Below are 21,960 nucleotides of genomic sequence, written 5' to 3' on the forward strand. Positions count from 1 at the left end.
GTAAAATTCTGCTGACTTTGTCAATGTTCATTAATTTGTGTTGCAGTTGTAAAAAATCAGAACATATTTTTCATTAATGATAACTGTAATTTCCAAGATGATTCAAAATTAGATGAGAAATTACAATTGGAAATTACAATGAGAGAGATGCAGTATTCCCTACTTTTGTCATACAAAAATCGTGTTCAAATCAACAAAGTTATTTTGAAAAAGTCTATTTAGTCTTGAATTTAGTATTGAACTTCCAGTATAGATTTTTAGGATAAAGAATTTATTTGGATGTGCAGTACACCTCAGACATTATCATTCACTCCTTGCCTTTGAGCATTTTGTTGCTAAATTTTGTCTTACAACAGCAGCGTGTTTTCTTTTTATCTTTGCAGCTATTTCTGAGAGAAGTATGGTTTAGGCTTTCATGTTAGCCATGGATGTAGCACTTTCTCCCATGAGAACACAAGAACTGGATCCGATGCCATCTGATGCCTCTCCCATGCTCATAAACATGACCCCTACGGTGGAACAAGAAGGGGAAGGGGACGTCATGAAGGACCTCGACTCTGGCCAGCAGTATGAAAAGCCTCCTCCTCTGCACACCGGGGCTGACTGGAAGATTGTTCTCCACTTGCCAGAAATTGAGACCTGGCTCCGGATGACGTCTGAAAGGGTCCGGGATCTGACCTACTCTGTCCAGCAGGACTCGGACAGCAAGCACGTGGATGTGCACCTGGTACAGCTGAAGGTGAGTTTATACCATCGACTTCTCAGTGAAGGTGTCTCATTCAACTCTGCTGTCAGTAAAATAAACAAAAGGGCTTTTCCTAACTGCTGAAGCATGTCTGACAGCCTGTGTTAAAACATGAATAAATCCTTTTAAGGGAGATAACAGAAACCACTTAATTATCAGAATTTTTGCAACATTATTTGCCCATCACTTAATTCAACAGTCATAACCATATTCATGAACATGTTCGTACTCTAAAGGTAAGCAATAAAATGTTTTCAGTAACCTGACTGGTCATCTCACATGTGCCCAGAAATATTCCCACTGGATTTTAATGGGCTTCTGTACCTAAAACTCCCAAATAAAATTCCATTAAAGTTCCTAGCATTCCAGTAAACAGGACCATTCATTTGAAATTCAGGGCAAAATTCAAATAATTAGTGCCTGGGACTGTAAGTGTATGTTCATTTGCATGGCCTGGTTTGCTGCAGCAGATGAAACATGCTTTTGAAGGTGGCAATCTCCAAAAATAGCACAAATGTTATCTCTTCAGACTGAGCTGTCTTCAGAGCTGCATTCTGAGGCCTGTTTATGTGAACAGTCTTCCTTCACACTCAGTGCAATGGCATTTTATTTGTGTTTATTTTAGGACTGTAGCTGTAAGCTGTCTTAAAATACAACACTGTATACTAACACTAACCAGGGTTATTGTACTGTAATCACTCCTAACCAAAGAGGGCTGATCTTGATTTTTTTAATGGTCCCACCATTTTTCTAAAAAACGAGGGTAGACATTGCCAGCTTTTGACAAGAAGAGAGGACTAAATCTGCAGTGTGCTGTAAGTTTTTAGCAGATCCTGTGCAAAGGTATTTCTGCAGGCAGACATAAGAAGTCTTGCTGGGCTTGGTGCTAGGTCTGATCTGGAATTGCTTGTGGCTGTATTAGCACAGAGCTGAGCTGAAACTGGAGCTCTGTGGAGCTTGTGGGTGGTTGCACAGCTTTGGGCTGGTTCAGAGCACAGGCAGAACTGATTTGTGCCTGCTTATGAAATGAGAATATTCTGTACATACAGCTCACACTCATATGTCCTCTAATACAGTTCATTTATAAATGGAAGTTGGTGAATGAATAGCATTCCTCAAGGTTTTGCTTCTTTTTAGTTTATTTGTGAAGTCACAAAAGTCAATGGGAGGTCATAAAATACTTTCCTGTGGGTTTTATCTATGTAAACAAATGAAGCAAGGTTTTAACAAACACATTAAAAATACAGAGCTTCTGACCTTTAAATATGTATACAGACAAAAAGAATTACGACTCTAGAAACAAGTGTTGTGAAATTATTTTATAGAGCATAATATAATATAGACTTTAGATAAATTTTGAATAGTTTATCTACTATATAACGAACTAAAACTAAGCAAAAGACAAAACAAAACAATCCAAACAAAAAAAAAAAAAAAAGGCGCCCAACTACGACTTCCTACAGATAGTTTTATTTTCTTCTGTCTTCTTATAATATTCCTGAGGGGCTACTTCCCAATGATGTGTGTCCTTCTGGAACTGTTGTGCTCAGCTTTGACAGTGGGCTCAGTGTGAAGCATGACCATTGCTGAGTAGACTGGAAAAACTGTTTCACATATCTCTCAAACAATACATACCAGTTCAGTATTTTCTTGCTTTCCAAAACAGCAGGAGATGGTTGATTCAAGTTCAGCTTGTAATTCACTGTAACTCCCAATCTCCTTTCCCACAATATGGTTTTTTCACCTCTCTCTTACCAAGGGGGAGAGCATTGCTTCTTTATTGTGGATTGTTCCCTAGGGATTTTAGTGTTTGCTGCTAGTCTCTTTTCATGCTACACGACTTAGGGCTCTACTGACCACCACTGATCCTTTGAAAATGCTTGTTTGTCTCACTTTGTCAATGCCCTTTCTCAAAACTAGCCACATAGCATGAGTGGGAGGTTTTTCTTATATTGTCCCTTGGGAAATTTCCTGGAAAGCTCAGATTCACATGAGTGCCTCAGGAAGACAGTTGGATGAACTCTTCAGATTCCAGAATGCCCTATTTTAATCACTCATCTGGCATCACTCACATCACAACACTTTTGGTGTAGCTGTTACCAATTGCAAATATTGTAAAAGAGATTTAAAAAATTATGGTTTTGTTACAAGCAAATATAGAAGTATTCTCTGTGTCCTTGTATTGTCTTAAAGTGCTGAGAGGCTTTTATGATCCATTGAGTTTTTTATATTTTTAATAAAATATATTTGCTTTTCCAGCAAAATCTTTCCTGGAATTCTTCTGAGGTATAACTTGGATTCAACTCCTCTTCTGCTTTATTTTGTATCCCTTAACTCTCACCAGGAAGGGTCTACTATTTGAAACTATTGACAACCATTTTTTATTTTTTTGATTAAAAAGAAAAAAAAGAGGAAGTAATTTGGGATGATCTGGTGTAATCTTCTGTATCTGAGCTGTCTGTCAATTTCTAACTTATTTCGGAGTAAAGCACTCCACCCCTGCTTTGTGACTTCAATATCTGAACCATATATTATATATTAATACAGGAAAAAACACAATTTATGCTATGATAGTGTCTTTTTTGCAGACACTGATGTTGCTTCTCTTTCCAAGTAGAGAGACTTCAGTCATCTTTTTCCAGGATACCTGGGTCACTTGCAAATATCTTTTGACAGGATCTCTCATCTTTCCCCTTGACTCCCACCACAAAATTTTCATGAACTTTGGGTAGAGATCAAATATCATGTGGCCGTGATCCTTTCACTATCTCTGTTTCTACTTTTTTGAGGGACAAAGACTTTTGAGTTGCTCTTTTTCCTTGAACTCAAATCCTGGCTAAGAGGATAGTGTGAGAAATTATCAAAACAAGATATTAAAGATATTGAAGCATATTAGAGTGTTATATATCTGCAGTTAGATACAATTTATTCCTTTCTCCATTACATTATGAGCATTTTGAAAAAGTGTAAAACCCAGGGTATGGTAGATATCTTTCTTATCCCCCCTTCTTTTATTAGCTTTTTAAAATTTTCCAAGTTCTTTCGTAGGCCTACATTTTTTTTAATTTTCAGTTTTCCCCTGTGGTCTGAGCATACTCCTTGTTTTCAAAAAAAGTCAAGGAATAGCAGAAATAGATCTGTGTTTCTAAAATGTTATCTGGTCAAACAATCAGATTGCTTGGAAACTTTCCAACTTGTCTGGCAATTCTGCAGTCTTTCACAGACTGAAATTTTTATGGAAAATGATGTGACTTGTTTACTTCTTAATGTGCTTTAGTATAACAATAGCACACCTGTAAAAGTCATTGTGGTTTTGTAGCTCTTAGGCTGACTTTTCTTCTGCCTAAGAGAAGAAAAATAATTTTTCCCACATCTCTCAGAAATAGTCCTAACCCCTTGCTGTGTTTTATCAAATATAAACAGAGCCTAATGCTCCATTCTGTGCAGAGGGCAATCCTGGAGGGTTTGCATGTGCTGTTCACTTGCCTACCAGGTCAGTGCCTCCAAGGATGAAAGTGATGAACAAGCCAATTTTCTAGGTACTAATTAAGTTTAGAAATTAGATGCAAAGCTACTTGTCAGGATTTTTGGCAGTCTGAGTTCAGAAATGCAAAATTTTAGGCAGTGGAATACTTTCACTGAAATGAGCAACAGAGGTGTTCTTTGGGTATTTAGACATCTACAAGCTAAATTGCAACTGAGCAATATGATGCAGACTGTGCTTTGTATGAGCACAGAAAGAGCATATACATTTTACTACATTTAGCTGCCTTCTAAAGACAGCTGGATCAAATTAAGAAGGCTGCTGGTTAGAATAAAATAAGAGGCTCAAAGAATTGGGAGCTAATGAAAAGTAGAAAAAAAAGAGAAACAATGAGATTCCTTTCTGCTTCTGAGTAGAGAAGTGAGCACTACTTGGTTAGTCTGCTGTTATCTGTATCAAGGGAATAAAAATAGCTAAAAGCTGGAGAAGCCTTAACTGGTAGCCCCAGTGATAATGGAAGGAAGATCTGGCTTGCATAATTTATCAAGATAAATGAATAATTAATAAGTGTTGCAGACAGCATTCTGGACCCTTTTAAGCTTGGACTTTCTTTCTGAAGAGGCAGGAAAGGTGACCAATAAAAATTGTTGGAATTAGAGTTCTTGTGACAAAGGGATTTGAATATTCCATGGAGAGGTAGAACATCAGGACCAGATAGTCCATCTGGGCTTGGGCAAAACAGATTCAAAAGAAAAAAGAAAAGGCATCTCTTACATGATAGACTCACTTGAGGTCCATATACGTGGTCTTTAGAAAGGAATTTTGAACCATGTGTGGAGTATCTAAGCCCTCCCCTTAAAGCAAGGGACAATATGAACCGCTCCTTCAATCAGCTTGAGTTTCTACAAAGCAAACATCTAATGGCACACTGAGCAAAAATTCTGCAATATTGATATTTTTTCCGAGGCTAGAGATACATTCATTAGTTCTCAGTGATGTATTTGGACATAAAAGGGTGATGTGTAATTCAGAGAGTTTGTAGATATGAGCACAGTAGCATCTGCAATGCTGTGGAGGTCTTAAGGTTGTCCTAAAATAGACATTTGGGTTGTTCAGCAGGCAGGAGACTGGGAAGAAAAAGGTCAACATTTGCCTTTGATGAAGAAAAAAGTGTGTCTTCTACCACTCACAATTTCTTTTAAATCGTTCTAAAATAAAAACTGTATAATCTCATTTTCATTTGGATATTTACACTTTTGAAACATATACTTACTCCAAAATTTCTGGTTTAAATGTCACCAAGACCTGAATGCATGTAAGTGCACTTTGAACCAATACAATTATTCTTTCTTCCTCTCCTCTCTCTCTATTGCTCCTACATTAAATTATGTTGATACAGCCTGTAGAAAATGAGCTAATATGCTCTACTAATGGTCTCTGGAGAAATATAAAAGTAACTATCAGATTCCAGGACAGATGTTACCTATTACAGTCTCCTCTAGCCTAAATCTTAGTCTGATTAAAATATAAATGTTTACTGGATGCAATGCTGGAATGATATAAATTTCATAATGATGAAAAATTTTGTATGTCAAGTCATTGGGCAAATTCATTAAAAAAACTGCTGAGAATTTATTATGTAGTTTAGTATTTTTGCATGTGATAATGAACATACTGATGTTCACATTTCCTGGAAAACCATAAATTAATACTACTTCAGTGTGTGACTAAGATTTAGTACTGTCAAATTTTAAAAGGAGAGGTCATTGACGATATATAATTATCTGTATTCAGAAGTAAGCATTGGGAATTTGTTATGATAGCTGTGACTGCTGCAAGAATTTTTTATGAATATCTATAGAAATATAGATGTGTGTGTAAGCAAAAGCAGACACGCAAAAGCAGTGCCACGTAAATCCTAGTGGTGATTTTTTTCTTGACAATTAGTGTAAGTCTGTATGTTACAAGACAGAATAATATTATGTGTTATAACGGTCACATATTTCTGATCTGCATTGTGAGCTATGATGTTAATAGGTGTTTTCTTGCTTTGCATATTCCAGTAGTCTTTGTGGATGTATTTCTTATTAGCCATTATAGGGGCTGAGTTTGTTAGTTTTTCAGTTTTTCATTACATGTCACTTATAAAGGATATCCAAACCCTCTAATAGGGCATAAGGGAACAGTCACAGTCAGGCACAGAAAACTGCAGAAAATGTCAGAAATTTTTGAGTTTGTTGCATTATGTTGAAAATTACCTTATGAGCTTTTATTATGGGAGAGTTCACAGAAGGAATTTCAGGTTATAGGATGATTGCTGTCTGAATGCCAAAAATACAACATGACTATCTCAATAACATAACAAACTTGCATTTTAGTAAGAACAGGTTCTGAAAGTTGGTGATTTTTAAACATCCTTGGATAATTGCCTCTTTCATTATGTGAATTACTCTTCAAAATGAAATCCCTTTCTCTATAGTTAACTCTTAAAAACCCTGCTGTGAGTTGATGTGATTCCTTTGAATATCAGCAAAAAAACCATGTTCCATGTATTTTCTTGTGGAGAAGGCAAAAAGAGAACTAATAGCTGCCAGTTTCTCCCTGTAAACGATTCCCTGGAGAAAGACAGCAATTTTCACGTAGTCAGTGATGTTTCTAACCCTTTCATTTCAAAAGATGGAGCACTTCTTTTTTTGGACGTGTTCCCATTTCTTTTTGGAAAACACATGTAATTCAAGAGGCATAAAGCAGCACTGCATTACAGCACTAGTACCACAGCAGTCATAGCACTCCAAAGTTGTGACAGAACATCTATAAGTTTTCACAAAATATAAAATCTATTAGAAGTACATTGCAATTTCCCTTTCCTACTGAGCAGTGTACTTCCTTTTCATAATCTGTGTTAGCTGAAAAAAGGTATCACATAAATGTCTGAGCTGTATTCTTTTATTCTCCTTAGCTGGCTCTGGAGCCATACCTGCCCTTCACTGTGGTTCCATACTTCAAAAGGGACTTGAAGCAAGCTTCAAGATACACTCTTTTCTTTTCCTGTGGCCTTTCATCTCTGAGCTGTATTCTTTTATTCTCCTTAGCTGGCTCTGGAGCCATACCTGCCCTTCACTGTGGTTCCATACTTCAAAAGGGACTTGAAGCAAGCTTCAAGATACACTCTTTTCTTTTCCTGTGGCCTTTCATCTCTTTGTGTTGAGATGAATACATTTGCTTCTGATAAAAAATAATGCAGACATTTCACAGGCAAGAAAGCAAGTTTCTTCAGAATAGGTTTTGTACACGTAATCATGGTTTATCTGCTGATGTACGGGGGAAGATGATTTTCTATGTGCATTTCCAGTGTGATTGTTATCTGAAAGAATGAAATATGTTATTTTTATAACTGACATACATATAGGGGCACATATATGAGTAATTATGTTCGTGGGTGCATGTTTGTAGCACCACAACAGAAACACGGTGCCACTACTACCTCAGCATTTGCATATGCACTTATTCCTCATGCATTTCTGGTTTTTCTCAAAAATTCTTCTGAATTACCTGCCCAATAGTATTAGAGAAACCATACTACAGTTCACTGTAGTGCACCATTAACTGTGTAAGACCTCTGTGTTTGCAGTTCACCTTGTGCTTCATGGATATTGAGGGGTTACTCTGTGTCTATATGTCTATTTATACACTGACAGAATAAATCTATCTCCTGATGTGACAGAGTACAGTTAGTACCCTTTGGGAAAAAGAAATTATAGTCAAGGAGAAATGTAATCTTTTAAATGGTCCCAAGTATCTGTACTTTTGGGTACAGTCAAGTACCCAAAAGACCCCACAAAATAAAGAAATAGAATTGTATTTCGAGACCATTAAACTGTGAGGGATTAGCAAAGTGATTGATACAACACATAATCAGCTTGTATGAAAGGTATGGCTGACATCTCTTTGTACATCTCAGCACTGTCCAGCAGCCAAGCAGACAACATCACCAAATGAAAGTCTAAAAAATCATTAGCCAACTATGTTCTAACATCATAGAGCTGAGATATTAAAATGAACATTCTTATTTGCTCTTCCAATGGTATTTTGAGGAAGAAAGCAAGGCTAAAATCCTTTTAATTAAATCCAGGATTTTTAGGCAAGAAATGAATTTCACAATCTGGACATTTAAGAATATTATCAGATACTGTAGGACTCATGATACAACAAAGGGAAGAGGGATATTTCCAAGGGCAATACAGTAGGATTTGTACACATGTAGTACCACTGTAGTAGTCTGTGTTTTCTCTGCTAAGGCCATCTGCACTTCTTTCATACAGTATTTATGGGGATTTCTGAAAAGTTCAGATGCCTGCTTTAACTGTTTAACTGAAGTTAAAAGAGTTTACTTCTGTACATATTTGTTTATCTGTTATCAGGTACAGGATCCCTTTTTCACACAGGACTAGGATCTTAACTTGAAGTAGATAATTTTGATACATTGGATTATAAGACCAAATTTTATGCAGTAAAATAGGTAACCTCGTATGTATTATGACAAATATAACCTTCTCTTTAAAGAGTACTTTAAGTATCCACCTTGTTTATGAATCTAGACCAGCAGTTCAGTAGGAGGAATTAAAATTAATAGCAGAATACATGGGAAGGGAGCCACTCTCTTCTCCAAAGGAACATTGCATTTCTGGTTACAAATAGGATTATTTGCTTTCCAAAACCTCACAAAGTACTGAATGCTGTATTACTTTCAAAATTCAGGTAGAATAAGGAGTGATGTAGACAGATTTTTTCTACCACATTACAGTTTAAGTTATATACTTCTGATTTTCATCTGAGATCTGCAAGAATAACTTCCCTGTCTCAAATCTGTTCATGACTAAATTTTGATCCTAATCATGAATGAAATATTTATAGTATTTCTCAATGCCTTTTTTTTAAGCTAATGACTATCTAAATCACCAAACTAAGCATTTGAGCAGTAAAGACGTTGTGGTGATCTCCACTACAATTTAAATAACTGTGCTTAGGTTTTTAGTTACAGTATTTGAGAGTGATTTGTGTATTTTGATCAATTCTCAATTATTAAGATGGGTCTCCTTTGTTACTGTGTTATCTGATATAGGAGACAGCAAATCAGAATGAAAGAGCCACACCTGTAAGTTAGTAATGAAGCTGCTCGAAAACTACCAGGGAGAAACCCATATTACATAAGTATCTTACAAACTTCTGAAAAAGATATTTTCCTGTATTCAGAGGAATACGCAGCAGTGCAGATTGGCTTGGGACTTTTATTTGTTTATTTTGTCTAGCTGTTTGTTGCTAGCTTTATTTTCCAGCCTCTCTCCCCTTTTTTATTTTCCTTTCAGCTATTCTCAGGTTCTCTCTCTCAAAGATTTTGTCTTCCAAAACTCCCATCTGATTCTTGTCCTTTTTAGTTTTCTTCTTCCTGTTTGTCCTTTGCTGAAGCACGATGCTGAATCATCTGCTGCCATGCTGAATTGCTGCTTCAAAAAGCCCTTCTTAACCTGGACCAGCACCATGTTCTGTGGAGAGAGCAGGAGTCTCACAGAGCAAATGTTTAAGAATATTTAATGTATTAAAAGTTAAGAAGGGAAGTAGACGACAGTACTACACATGGGCCTTACTTCTGTGTAGAGCATTTGTTTTTGAAATCTGGTCTTTTGTGATATCAATGACCATAAAAGAGTAAGAAAAAAATCAGCTTAAAGTGTTTAATATGTTTTCTAGTATGCTCAAATCAATGAATGTGTAGGTTATTAGGGTGCAGGACTTGCTTTTACTTCACACAGTTTTGAGTGTGGTTTGAGTGGTATGTTCCTGCAGCAATCCAGGTAGTCAGCACCTGGCTTTGTGTTGACACAGTCCTGCATTTCTAGAATCTGACCTTGCTGAGTTTACTGGAGGTTTTATGTTTAGTTTTGTTTGTTCCCCTAAGAAAGATTGAGATTCAGTTGTTACAATTGAATGATTAATGATTTTGTTGCCTTGATGATTGAATAATTTGTCCTTGAATAAGAAATACAGCTTTTATGGAAAGGTGGTGATTTAATTTTGGTAGTGAAATACTGCAAAGGAGAAGGAACAATAAATCAGACAGCTACAAGAATTTCTGAGAATCTGGGAAGCTGTTGAACTGTATGGGAGTACAGAAATAGGGACTTGAATAACACATTTGAATTACTTTTTAAGGTGTAAATACCATATCTATAATGTTGTTGTTTTTTAGTTACTTATGTACTAATTTATTTCATTGAAATTCTATTAGAAAAATTACTTTCACAGGGTACAAGTTTTGTGTCGTAGTATTGTAGGAAGATCTTTGCTATTTTCTTCTTGGTTCACTGTATAAGATAAAGTAGGTAAGTGATAACCTTAAAAAATTACTTTGTGTGTAATTAATTGCATTTATTATGTATGTCAATTTTCTTCTTGTTCCGTATTTCTATTCTTACAGCATGGGCGAGGAAACCACACAAAGAATAGTGTCCTAGAAGTATAGGACCTATGTTAAAGAGAAAAACCCCAGTGAAACAACAGGAAAACCCCGAGGCCCTGGGCAATAGTTTTTAGTACCATGTTTAGTAACTCAGTGTTAGAAAGAGCAGTGAGACATTTCAGGTCCAGCAGACACCAGAGGCAGCGGGCTCTGCTGCGGCTGTGCTGCAGCACCATCTAGCGCTGCAGGAGCTGCCCAGCGGCTGCCCGTGCTGCTCAGGAGGGAAAAAAGAAATAGGGAGGGATGGGAAACGGGAAAAGTTTGCTATCACATGCACAGAACTTTGGAGCGTTACCAATAGTAATTTGCAAGTTTTAAAAAATATTTTTCTGAAAAAAATTATCTTGACGGATGTGTCAAGTTTAGCATACTTGCAAAATAAAATGCTTGATCTTGTAGTGGTAACGCTGACACAGACCCTTCAGAGAAATATGTGTGCATTTTTGTACATATATTTATATATATATATATTCTTGCTACCTTGAAACATTCAATATCTAAAGTGAATTTCTGCTATTTCTTTATCTCAGGAAAATACCAGCTTGGTAATACCACTAGCAGGAGACAGTGCTTAAATTAAGGGTGTCCCTGAAGATGGAGACACCTATAACCCCAGACCTTGCTGCTAATACAAAATTAAAACTTCTATAGGTTTGCATAGGTCGCTGGGTAATATTTTGATCGTTTTTTTGTAATGTTTTGAAGTTGCTTATACGGCACACCCACTGTACCCTTGACATAGTGCAGACCTACAGACACAACGTGGCTTGAACGAGGCCCAGAATAAACCGGCAGCAAAATCAGCAGTAAGAGCAAGTTCTGACAGTTCAGCCCATCCATGGGACCACTGCTGTTATCACCCTCTCACCCTCCCAGGCAGCCCCCAAGGCAAGCTCTCTGTAACTGCATGGTTCTCTTACTGTTGTGCTTACAGTTCACAATTTATTTAAATCAAAATGAGCGCTTATATTTTGTGGTAAGTGTTATTACAAAATCAGTTTTCTGGAAGAGGTGCAGACATCAATTTAACAACATTCTGGGAACATAATGTACCCAGCATGATAAAATTTTAGCATGAGAAATGTCCTTATGCAGTAAGTAGACTAATGGATTTTGTTTAACTTCCTTTGATATGTTTAGGACCATCTAAATATCTAATATGTGAATATGTTTCTAAATAGCAACATGATAAACTCCTTTTACCATAATGCAGTTGTCCTTCATTGATAAAACCAAAAAACCCCCCCAAACAAAACCAGAGAAAAAGCCTTAGGATAGGCTGAATTTGAGGTAGCTGATGATGAGATGGCATGGATCTTAAAAGTGTCTGTGCTCCGTCTTAAAAACCTCTGTGTGTGTTTTCCCTTCCTTTCTTTCCATCTATGAAGTTCTGCAAGAATTATTCACACATAGCACATACAGCTGTGCACATCAAACACTAATAAGAAGCAATGTGAAATATACAACAAAATACTGTACTGATTTTGTGTGTGGGAAGAATAAGGGGCTTCCAGTCCACTGAAGCAGTGATAAGACCAAGATTTTTGTTGGTTTTGTTTTCTTTCTGTTGCTTTGGAACAATATGTGCATTCATTTAACTGTGAAATAAAACTATTTGGTCTTTTGCACAGTTTCATTTCACTGCAACTCACATGGACTGAAAGAACAGCTGAACAACTTGAAATGGAAAACTTACAGGTCATGAATATTGGATGTAACAGCTGTTTTCTTTAAAAATTTGTATGATGTAATCCCATTGCTTAGAAATGTCTAGAATGTGACAATCAATTACTTGGAATATAAGAAGGAAAACCGGTTTTAGCCAGCCTTTCATTTCCTAGGAAAGATCATGTTTAGAGTTTTTCATTATTAAATCCTTCAGAGGAAAATCTAAAACTGTTTTTGTATTACGAAGTCAACATTTTTTATATAAAAGACTAAAAATGCAGTCCTTGTTCAACCTATTTATTCTGTTTATTCTCTGTAACATTTTAGAAATGCAATTTAGAGACAGTGTTCCTCTGCAGCAAGCTTACTTATCTTTGGTTTGTCAGGAGAATGATGAAATGTTACAACAGAGAAACCTGACTCCACTTAGAGTCTTTGAATTGCAGTACATGTCTTTAAATATGTCAGCTCATACTTTGTGACGATATTGCGTTGAGGGTTTTTTAATAGGATACCAAGCTTGAATGGTGTGAGTGAAATCTGCAGCTCCAACTGTTTTCAGTTCAGCTGTTTGTAAGAATAACAATGTGTGCACTCCAAGTAGCTCCATTTAATTCCTTGTTTCCTGGAAGAAAGAATTTGAAAGTGCAGGGAGGAACAGATTAAACCTTCAGTCTCTGCTGGGTATGAGTGGAAGACAGGCTACAGCAAAGGGGTATGTAACAGGTATGCAGTGAAAAAAGTGAATCTCAGTGATACTCAGTTTACAGTAATGAAAATGCCAAAGGTGGTATTCACTGATGTTTCCTTTACTGAGAGGTTAGTATCTGCTACCTCTCTTTGCCTCACATAGGTGCATTCTTCCTGTAGTTATTCTGAAAATATGAAATAAATGCAAATACAGGAAACTGGACAAGGATTTGGAAGAGATTTGTTGTTAAATTTTAATTTTTAGTTATGGAAGTAGATTTAAAAAACTGTATTTATAAAATTCATCTGCTTTGCCTTCAATTTATTTGTTGTTACTGGCTGAAATGTTTTCCATTTCTGCTTATAATGACTTGGTGGGGTGCTTAGGGAAAATTTCAGGAAAATAAAAAACTATCTAATAATTGAATCTTCATTAAGTTTGAACAGCCCTAATTCTATATTTAGACTTGGTTATTTAGCTGCAAGAGTATAAAACCATCCTACTCTGGTCTTTTCAAATCCACAAATTGAATTTTATCTTAAAAATTTTAGAAGAAGAAAAGATCATGCATCCAACACTTTTCTTGATACCCACCTTGAATTCTCATGCATAGGTCTTTGATGTACTCCAAGTGTAGCTACACTTGTGTGAATCAATAAATACCAAGTACAAGAGATCTGAATTTTGGTCTTTTTTATTGCCATTGAGAATCACATTGTTGTAAAACAATTTTTTAAAATCATACACATTTGAGTCACCTACAAAAAGTGGATATCATGGAGAGAAAGCCTATTCTGCTTTTGAGAAGCTTTTCCAGTCAAAATTTCTTTGTAAAATTTTGATTTAAATTAATAGATATTTTCTAGTACAGACTTCTTTAACTGGAAAATTTGAAACTAGCTTAACTCTTCTTATCCAGGTTAGTTTGCTATACTTATGAAAGATCAAGTCGGTTGCAAATAAGGACTGCATTTTTAGTCTTTTATATAAAAAATGTTGAGTTTGTAATACAAATTATGTAGTTTTTCTGATTGGTAAAGGTTAGCTCAAGGGGAAAAGCTGGGAAAATAGGAATTAAACCTCAAGTTAAGGTATATAATGGAAAAAAGTTACATTGATGTTACAAGTTTGAAATTAGAAGCCTTTCATATAAGTTATGATTTTTTTCCCCTAAAATAACTGCCAAACCCCTCATTATTAACAAACAAACAAATAAATAATAATTATAATACTGCACACACACCCCTCAGCAATTCTATTTACACTGTATTAGTCAGTGCAAGTGATGAAACTGATGGTGTCACTTTATTGAGCATTTTACCTAACCCTTCCTAAAGTATTTGTATTTCAGGGAAACACATGACTCATTCATTAATTCTGACCTCAGATGTTTCCTTCTGGCCTTCTCTCTTTTACATCTCCAGAATAGCTTGCTGAAAATGTGTCTCATTTTGCGGAATTAGCAATAAAGGTCTTTCAAAACTCTTATGATGAAACCACCTACCTCTGGTGAATTGTCTTCCTACTGTTTAGGAATGCAGTGCTGCTTTTTTAAAGTCAGCTCATGTATATTATCCTGTTTATATTTCTTTCACTGTGGTTTGATTTTATGATTTTTACAGTTTTCCTAATTAAGAGGATAGTCTATTTCCAACTCATCAGTAGACTACATGCCTTTCTCACCCAACTTGACTCATCTACTGCTCCCTCCTGGAACAGGGAGCGCAATCAACAAGTAAAAACTATCTAGTAATGCAAACAATATTCTGTGTTTCTTGGGGTTATCTGATATTAAAAAGAAAAAAAATTCCTGCTATTAGGCAGGTATGAATCAAGTTTCAAAGAGAGAACTGAGCCACTCACCCTCAGTTTACTCTTTCTCAAGAAAGTTCTTTTGAATTTTACAAATTTAAATCCCAAACCAAAGGAAATCCTTGTAGAATCATAGCCTCTCAATTTGTCATGCTATTGTTGCCTATAAATAAAATTACAATTTTAATTAAAAAATTTATTTCCTATTGCAAAATGCATACAATCTACTGTAACCTATGTAATTACCTGTTTAAATACTAGCAGCTGATGATTTTTTCCTAGGAAATATACAATATTTCCAAAGTCAGAATTATTTGAAGCTGAAACTGAAGAAAAATTTAGCTGAAATTATTTGAAATTATTTTGAGCAATGATTTTTTTAAAAATTTAACCAGAAATCTTCATCTAATACCACTCAAATGACTGGAGTAAAACAGGTAATGCAGTGTAGGAGATAATCTCTGAGCACAGAGCATGCAACTGTGACCAAATCTGGAAACACTGTTACAGTCCATTTTTTCTCCCCTCTACTCTGAAGTCGATAGTGCTAATCTGCTTTTCTGCTAAGTACTGTGAGGAAAAAAACTTGCCTCACTGGTTATTTGACTGCCATTTTTCAAGGCAAAGTCTCTTATCCTCCTTTTTAAGACTTTTGCTTGCTTCTACAGAGGCCAGCCTACACATATGTTCAGGAATGGATTCAAAATGGAAAAGAGATGTATTTAAATGCAGATTTTGTCATTCCCAGGTTTTAAAAAAGAGGATGTGTCTGAGCAAGAAAAGAAAAATCTTTTTCTTTCTCTCGGAGTTTTTACTCTGAGGCTCTGATGTAGTAGCAAGCCAGTGCTTTCCTGATGTCTTCAAATTGTTAGGTTATGATATTTCATAAGAAATGTTTTCTCATAAAATTGTTCTTCTGAAGGAAGGTAGTTATATAATAATGACAATAATGTTTCTGTCTTTATGTTCAGAGTTCGGCTGTGTGTATGCATTCACATGTACTGTGCTATCTGGGGTGACTACAGTATTTTTGAGAGCTGACCTCTCAAAAGGATATGAATGGTCAATTCATTAAAAACTCCAGCTCTCGGTCTTGTGATATATTTGATGACTTTGCATGCTGCTTATATTGTATTTTAAATTTTGCTATTTGGGATATCTCTAATGGTTAGCTTGTTGCTAATTGTTTTTAATGCCATCTAAGTTTGTATGTAATTCAGGATACTTTCGATATTTTTGATATTTTAAAAGTTTATAAAAATTTAAAATTTGATATTTTAAAGAACAACAGGAGTTTGTTTTCACTATTATTTTTAAATATTCTTTATTTTCAAAAATAAATTTTGCCTCTGGTGAATTTTGCTACATTATCAAAGGAGCAGTTTCATTGTGATAAGTGATGTGTAGAAGTTATGAAATAATTTGCAAAAGCAGAAATTTTGTTTTGGATTTGTTTGGCTGGCTGGTTTTGTGGTTTGTTTTTTCTTCCCTTTATTTACTCTTCTTTAAACAAAACAAAACTCTCTCATTTAATAGTGTTTCTGATTGTAGTGCTTTCAGAAAAGCTTCTCTCGTGTGTGTGTGCACAGAGATGAAGTGGCTGAGCAGTACAGCTGTGACCTCCACAGCCAGAGGAGCTGCTTGTCGTGGTTCCCTCTGAGAGGTTAGGTCTGCCACTACTGGGAGTATGAGGATGGGTGGGAACAAGAAAGCTCATCCATGAATTAAAAAAAAAATAAAGAAGAGAGGAGGAATGAGAATGAACAGCAGATGAGGGTGTGGAGGCATGACTGAGCCTTTAAACATGACTTAGAAATAGTTAGACAGCCAGAGAATTCCAAAGGAATCCAGGGCAAACCAAAATCCAGGGTCACCAAAGGCCTGTACAGAAGAGGGAGCCCTTTTCAAAATAACCAAGGGGAAACTAAAAGGTATTGTTGTAGAGTCCAGCTGTAATAAGTTCAACAACTCTAAGTTATTTTCTTCTTCCATTTAGAATGTAATAGTTAATTATTACAAGTGTGAATATTGCAAAAGAAACAGTCTCTGTTTTGTAAGTAATGAATCTCTCCATTGGGGAAGTAATAACTTCCTATTAATACATTTGTTCCAAGCATATGATCTACCAGGTCCTAAAATAAGTTCTGAGCTTCCTAATATTAACCAAGTAGATATTTCCACTTTTTTCAAAGCTTAAAAACAAAAGCTGAAGTAAATTTGGGGTCGGATATTCAGTTTTGTGCTGTGAATTAGAGGATCTTGTCTCCAAGATCAGCTTTACAGGGTTACCAAGTGACTGATATGATACTGGATTCCTTCCTGTCATAATGCCATAAACATTCTGCTGGAACTTAGGTCAGTGCTTAAAATAACCTTGCTAATTGCAAGTCTCCAAGTGTCGGCTGAAATTTCAGTGAGCTGCCACACAGCAGAGCTGGAGGTTGAGAAATCACTACTGTAGCTCAGAACTTACAGGGGAAGAGCAGACAGGCCTCAACTTGATCTGCACAATAACACAGGTAGAGGCAGCAGACAATTCTCTATATTTAATGTAAAACAAAAGCTGTTGACTCTGCACTGAAGATGGATTGGGTTACAGGTCATCTATGCCTTACTTGTCTGTCTGTTAAACAGACATTTATTTTTTGAATTGCTGGTTGCATGTAACTCCTTCAGCTGAGGAAAGGAAATGGGACAGTCCTTTTTTTTGCAAGGCTGATAACTGAAAACTCCTTCCAGTATAAATGAGGTAAGACACTGTTAAGTTGTAATATTTTACAAAATGCTAAAAAAGTGTAAAGCAATAAATTTTCAGTTTCATTTTTAATAAAGAAAAGCATTTTTAACAAATCAGTAATTTTTCAAGATCTTTCGAAGTATTGCATGACCTAAATATGTTTGGTTTTAAACAATACATTGCATTTCCTGTGCACTGTGAATCTAACTTGCAAAATTGACAGATTTTTTTCTCTATAGATGTAGATTTCTGAATTCTTTAGTCTCTTTCACTCCCTGTTCTACATGCTGTAAAGTTTCTGCAATCACAATCTTATGTGCCAAAACAATTAAAACCTTTCACTTCTGAAGGTAAAAATATGTTTGACGTGTGTAAATTTCTTGGTCTCCTGTTTCCATGTGGAGCATTAGCTTTTTACTGGGTGTTGAAGTGAAACCTAATGCTCAATCTTCTCTATTCTCTTAGACATTACTCAGCTAACTTTTTATAGGTCACAGTATAATTAGAAATAGACATTTTAAGATTCTAATTGCATTACTCTGGCTTCAATTTTGACCTATATTGTGAAAAGAAGTGTTTAGTAAAGGCTTAGGAAACCATCAGACTGAAAAGAATGTTAGTAAAAATAAACAAGGAACTTCATTATATGCAGATTTTACTAATTCTATTAGAACCTTAATAAATTCTGTAGCATTTCATAAGGAGACCAAATATCGTGAACAATCTGTTGCTTATCACAGTTGCATGAGTTTGGCAGACCATTTAAAAAGTATTCTGAGAGTTGTATGCTTTCCAAAGGCCCTTTGTTTTAGTTTTGTTCTCAGCTCACAAAATTCTGTGTGTGCCATATCCTGAGGAATATGCTCAGACTGCTCAAAAGCATCTGTTCTCTCTGCAAAACTATTCATTCTTTTGAAATTGTATCTACAGGAAAGGGTCAGGAATTTTTTGGTTAGCCAAGGCTGTTTTCTTCAAAGATTTGCATTGGATTAAGATGATAAAGCTTTTTGACTCCTCTGAAGCAAAAGCTGGCACTGGATAGAGAATTGTTGACGTGTAGCTTCTACAAGGTGCCAGACGAATGGGAAATCAGCCCATAGATTATGGCAGCAGTTGCATCTGTTATTTGGATAGGAATTTTTCATTGACTTTTAAAAGGTTTTTATTTTTGCTCTTCAGCTGCCCATGCATCAGTGGCCAATTGCTCTTATTTAGACTTTGCTGGCTAAACAAGTTGGTACTTTCATCTCTGTAATGGCAGTTGCCATATTCTTCTCTAAAGTGCTATTTGTGAAAGTTTCATTTAAAGGTCAGAAAGGAGTGGAAAATTCTGCTACAGAATTATGTGCTTAATGCTAGACTAAGTGTAGTAGGTGCCTATTATTGTTCCATTTCATATCCTTTTCTGATTGCTGCTTCATATGCTGAGGTGTATCAATAAAGTAGGAGTCTGAATTAATTCTATTCCATGTAAGAAAAACTAGAGGTGTTTTTGCTCTCCTTTGGGTATGTCTATACTACCATTTTATTTTGGATTGGGAGTGTGATTTTGAAGTGGGTCTGCTGTTTATCCCTATTCAGCACTCCTGGGTTCATGCTGGAGAGCAGTCCCTCCAAGCCCAAACTGCTTGCTAGTGCTCAGTCTTTGCCATGTAGAGGTTTCTTTTTAAAATTTGCTTACTCAATTCCCTTTGTCTCTAGTTAGTTCATTTATTGTCACATCTGTAGTGATATTTTCTTTTGCCTTTATTCTGACTTGATAGTTTTTTGTGCAAACAGATTTTGTGTTTAATGTTGATGTGGTTGCCTTGAATGAGATACATACTTGGTATGGTAATTGTCTCTTCCATATCTATTGTCTGTACTGATAAGTGAAGAAACTTTCTCAAGGAATTAATACTTCTCCTGGTTGACTTTGTTTTTGCAGTATGCTTACCTCAGACACAAAATCAGGAAGTGTACAGTGAAGTTCAATTCTGATTATTATCTGAATTCAATTTTAAGTCTGCAAAACTATTTTCATAAATTATAAACATCTTCAGATGAAATTTATGATTTATTTTGATGATCCTGATCCCACCTGACATTGTAAATACATGGTGAAATATAAACCATAATGGTAAATTTTAGAAATTCTTCATACTTTGAAATTCAGAGGATGGTAGGATTAATGTTTTGGGAAAGGGTCATTACAACAAGCAGTTGTAGTGTTCTGCCATCCTTCATGCTTCAGTCTTGGAGAGTGAGACACCTCTGCTAAGAACTATGGCCTCCCCTGACCCATTATTGAAAGAGCTAAACAGTTGGCATGGGTTTTAGTGTGTCTTCTTGCTGGAAGTTAATTTATAGTAATGGCTGAGAGCAATCACAATGTTCTACATAGCATATTAATATTTGATTAATGTAGGACATTTTTGATTAATGTTGGACAGGATATTGAATTATAGTGAGTGGCAGAATTTTAAGAGAGTGGATGTAGAAGGGATATATAAATATATGAGGTTTGACAGACTTGCTGTTATCAATACTATTTCAAGAATTTCTCAGCTGACCAGGCTTCCCATTGGCTTAGAGTGACTCAGTGTCTTACAAAATTCTTGATGAAGTGGTGAAAAGGTATCTGTGAAAAGGCCTTGATATTTAGGAGCTGTAAGAGAAATAAAAAAGATTGTTTTAAAATACCAATGCTCCTTCCATTTTACTCAAACTTGCCAAGATTGGCTGATCTGACTGTGGCTTGGCGAGAAAAGGAAAATATGTTTTGTTTTTCTACAGCCTTATGGATTTTCATGTTTTGGTAGAAGATGACCTGCACAGAAATATATTGTGTTTTTGAAATGTGTTGAAAATACAAAATGTTCTTTTCAAGACTGTTGTACAGTAAAACTGTAAATATTGCTGTACAGTAAGACCTGCCAGAAAGAGACAGTCCCTCGGTGCCCGCAGCATTTTCTGTGCCTGTGCAGGAGGGGAGGCAGTGCAGCTGCCCTGCTGGGCAGGGTGAGCCGGGCGCTGGCAGGGCTGGGAGCAGGGTTACTGTATTTCCAGGCGCCCAGCCAGCCTAGCACGGCCCCTTCACCCAGAGCAAAGCTTGTGACCCAGCCTGGGCTCTGCACAGCCAGCACAGCTGTCCCAAGAGGAATATGGAAATATGAACACTTGCAATTTATGTGCTACTTGCCTTTCCTATTCCCTGTCTGTACTTCAGAATACCACAATTCAGAGATTCAATGCCATTTATTGTTAATCTTATCATCAGAGGAAGATAAAAGATTTGACTTTGTCTAATTTAGAATTCAGTTCAAAGCTAAATTGATGGTGACTATTTTTGCAGGAAGTATAAGTTTTTACACCAGACTTAAATGCACAAACACACATTAGAACCTTGAAGCCACTTAGGTTCATTAACCTCTGCACAGACAAGTTTGGCTATTGAATTTCAAAGGGTTCCTTTACAAGCCCAGGCAAGGAAACAACATTTCTCTTTCTCATTGAGCCTGCACAGTGGCAAGAGTTACACTCATCACTGAAAGCTACAGTCTAGACAAAGATAATTTATAACTGATCTCTTTAGCTTGAAAAAAATGGCATATAAAGAAGCCTGTTCAGAGATAAAACTGTTTATTGTCAGCATAAGAAACAGTTCATCTTACAGGCCATGCTGTCTTGCTTTCCTAAAGATGGAAATGACACTGACTATGAAGTGCTTTATAAATCAAAGATCTTTTTGCAGTTAGCATCCTGCAATAAATATATATTCCTATATATACACATATGTGTACATGAAAATGACAAAATATTTAGATAAACACTGCTCATTTTGTCCTTCTTTCAAGGCACTTCAGTCCTACTGTGCACAAGTACTAGTGCACAAGTACTTTCTCAAGAAGCAACATCTTAACAGCCATTAAGTGTGTCAGTGCTTTACACCAGAAAATTCTCTTGTAAAGCAAAAAATCAGCACCATAGAATTATCCAAATAGAGCACAAGCTCTCTCCTTAGAACTGTCACACTGGAATATGCCTTGTAGGAATATGTTGTTGGAATGTGCTGTACAGTGTTGTAACATGTTTCTAAATTACAAGTACAGTGTATTTGAATAGTTCTAACTAAAACAGTATGTCTAATTTAAATATTGACACCCAATTCTAGTATTAAAATGCTTATGTCTGTCATGTTTATAAGCAGCCAGAACAAGCAACTATTGTTGACAGAGAATTTTAGTTTCCTTAAAGAAAAATTGATTCTAAAGAAGTGTTTTATGTTGTAGATATGGAAATTTTTACTAGCTAATCTTAGAAGTAT

The 21,960-nt window shown here is 35.9% G+C and overlaps 1 protein-coding gene across 1 annotated transcript in view; it reads left to right on the forward strand.

The window, feature by feature from the left end:
* Positions 1-392: 392 nt before the first annotated feature.
* AKAP6 (A-kinase anchoring protein 6) overlaps positions 393-21,960 on the forward strand; it is a 211,873-nt gene continuing 190,305 nt past the window's right edge. Inside the window, exon 1 of the mRNA XM_063398890.1 lies at positions 393-739. Coding sequence (XP_063254960.1) covers positions 416-739 — 324 coding nt within the window. The 5' untranslated portion in view covers positions 393-415. The remainder of the gene's footprint in view (positions 740-21,960) is intronic.

This window comes from Prinia subflava, chromosome 5 (genome assembly GCF_021018805.1).
Source record: "Prinia subflava isolate CZ2003 ecotype Zambia chromosome 5, Cam_Psub_1.2, whole genome shotgun sequence".
Lineage (NCBI taxonomy): Eukaryota > Metazoa > Chordata > Aves > Passeriformes > Cisticolidae > Prinia > Prinia subflava.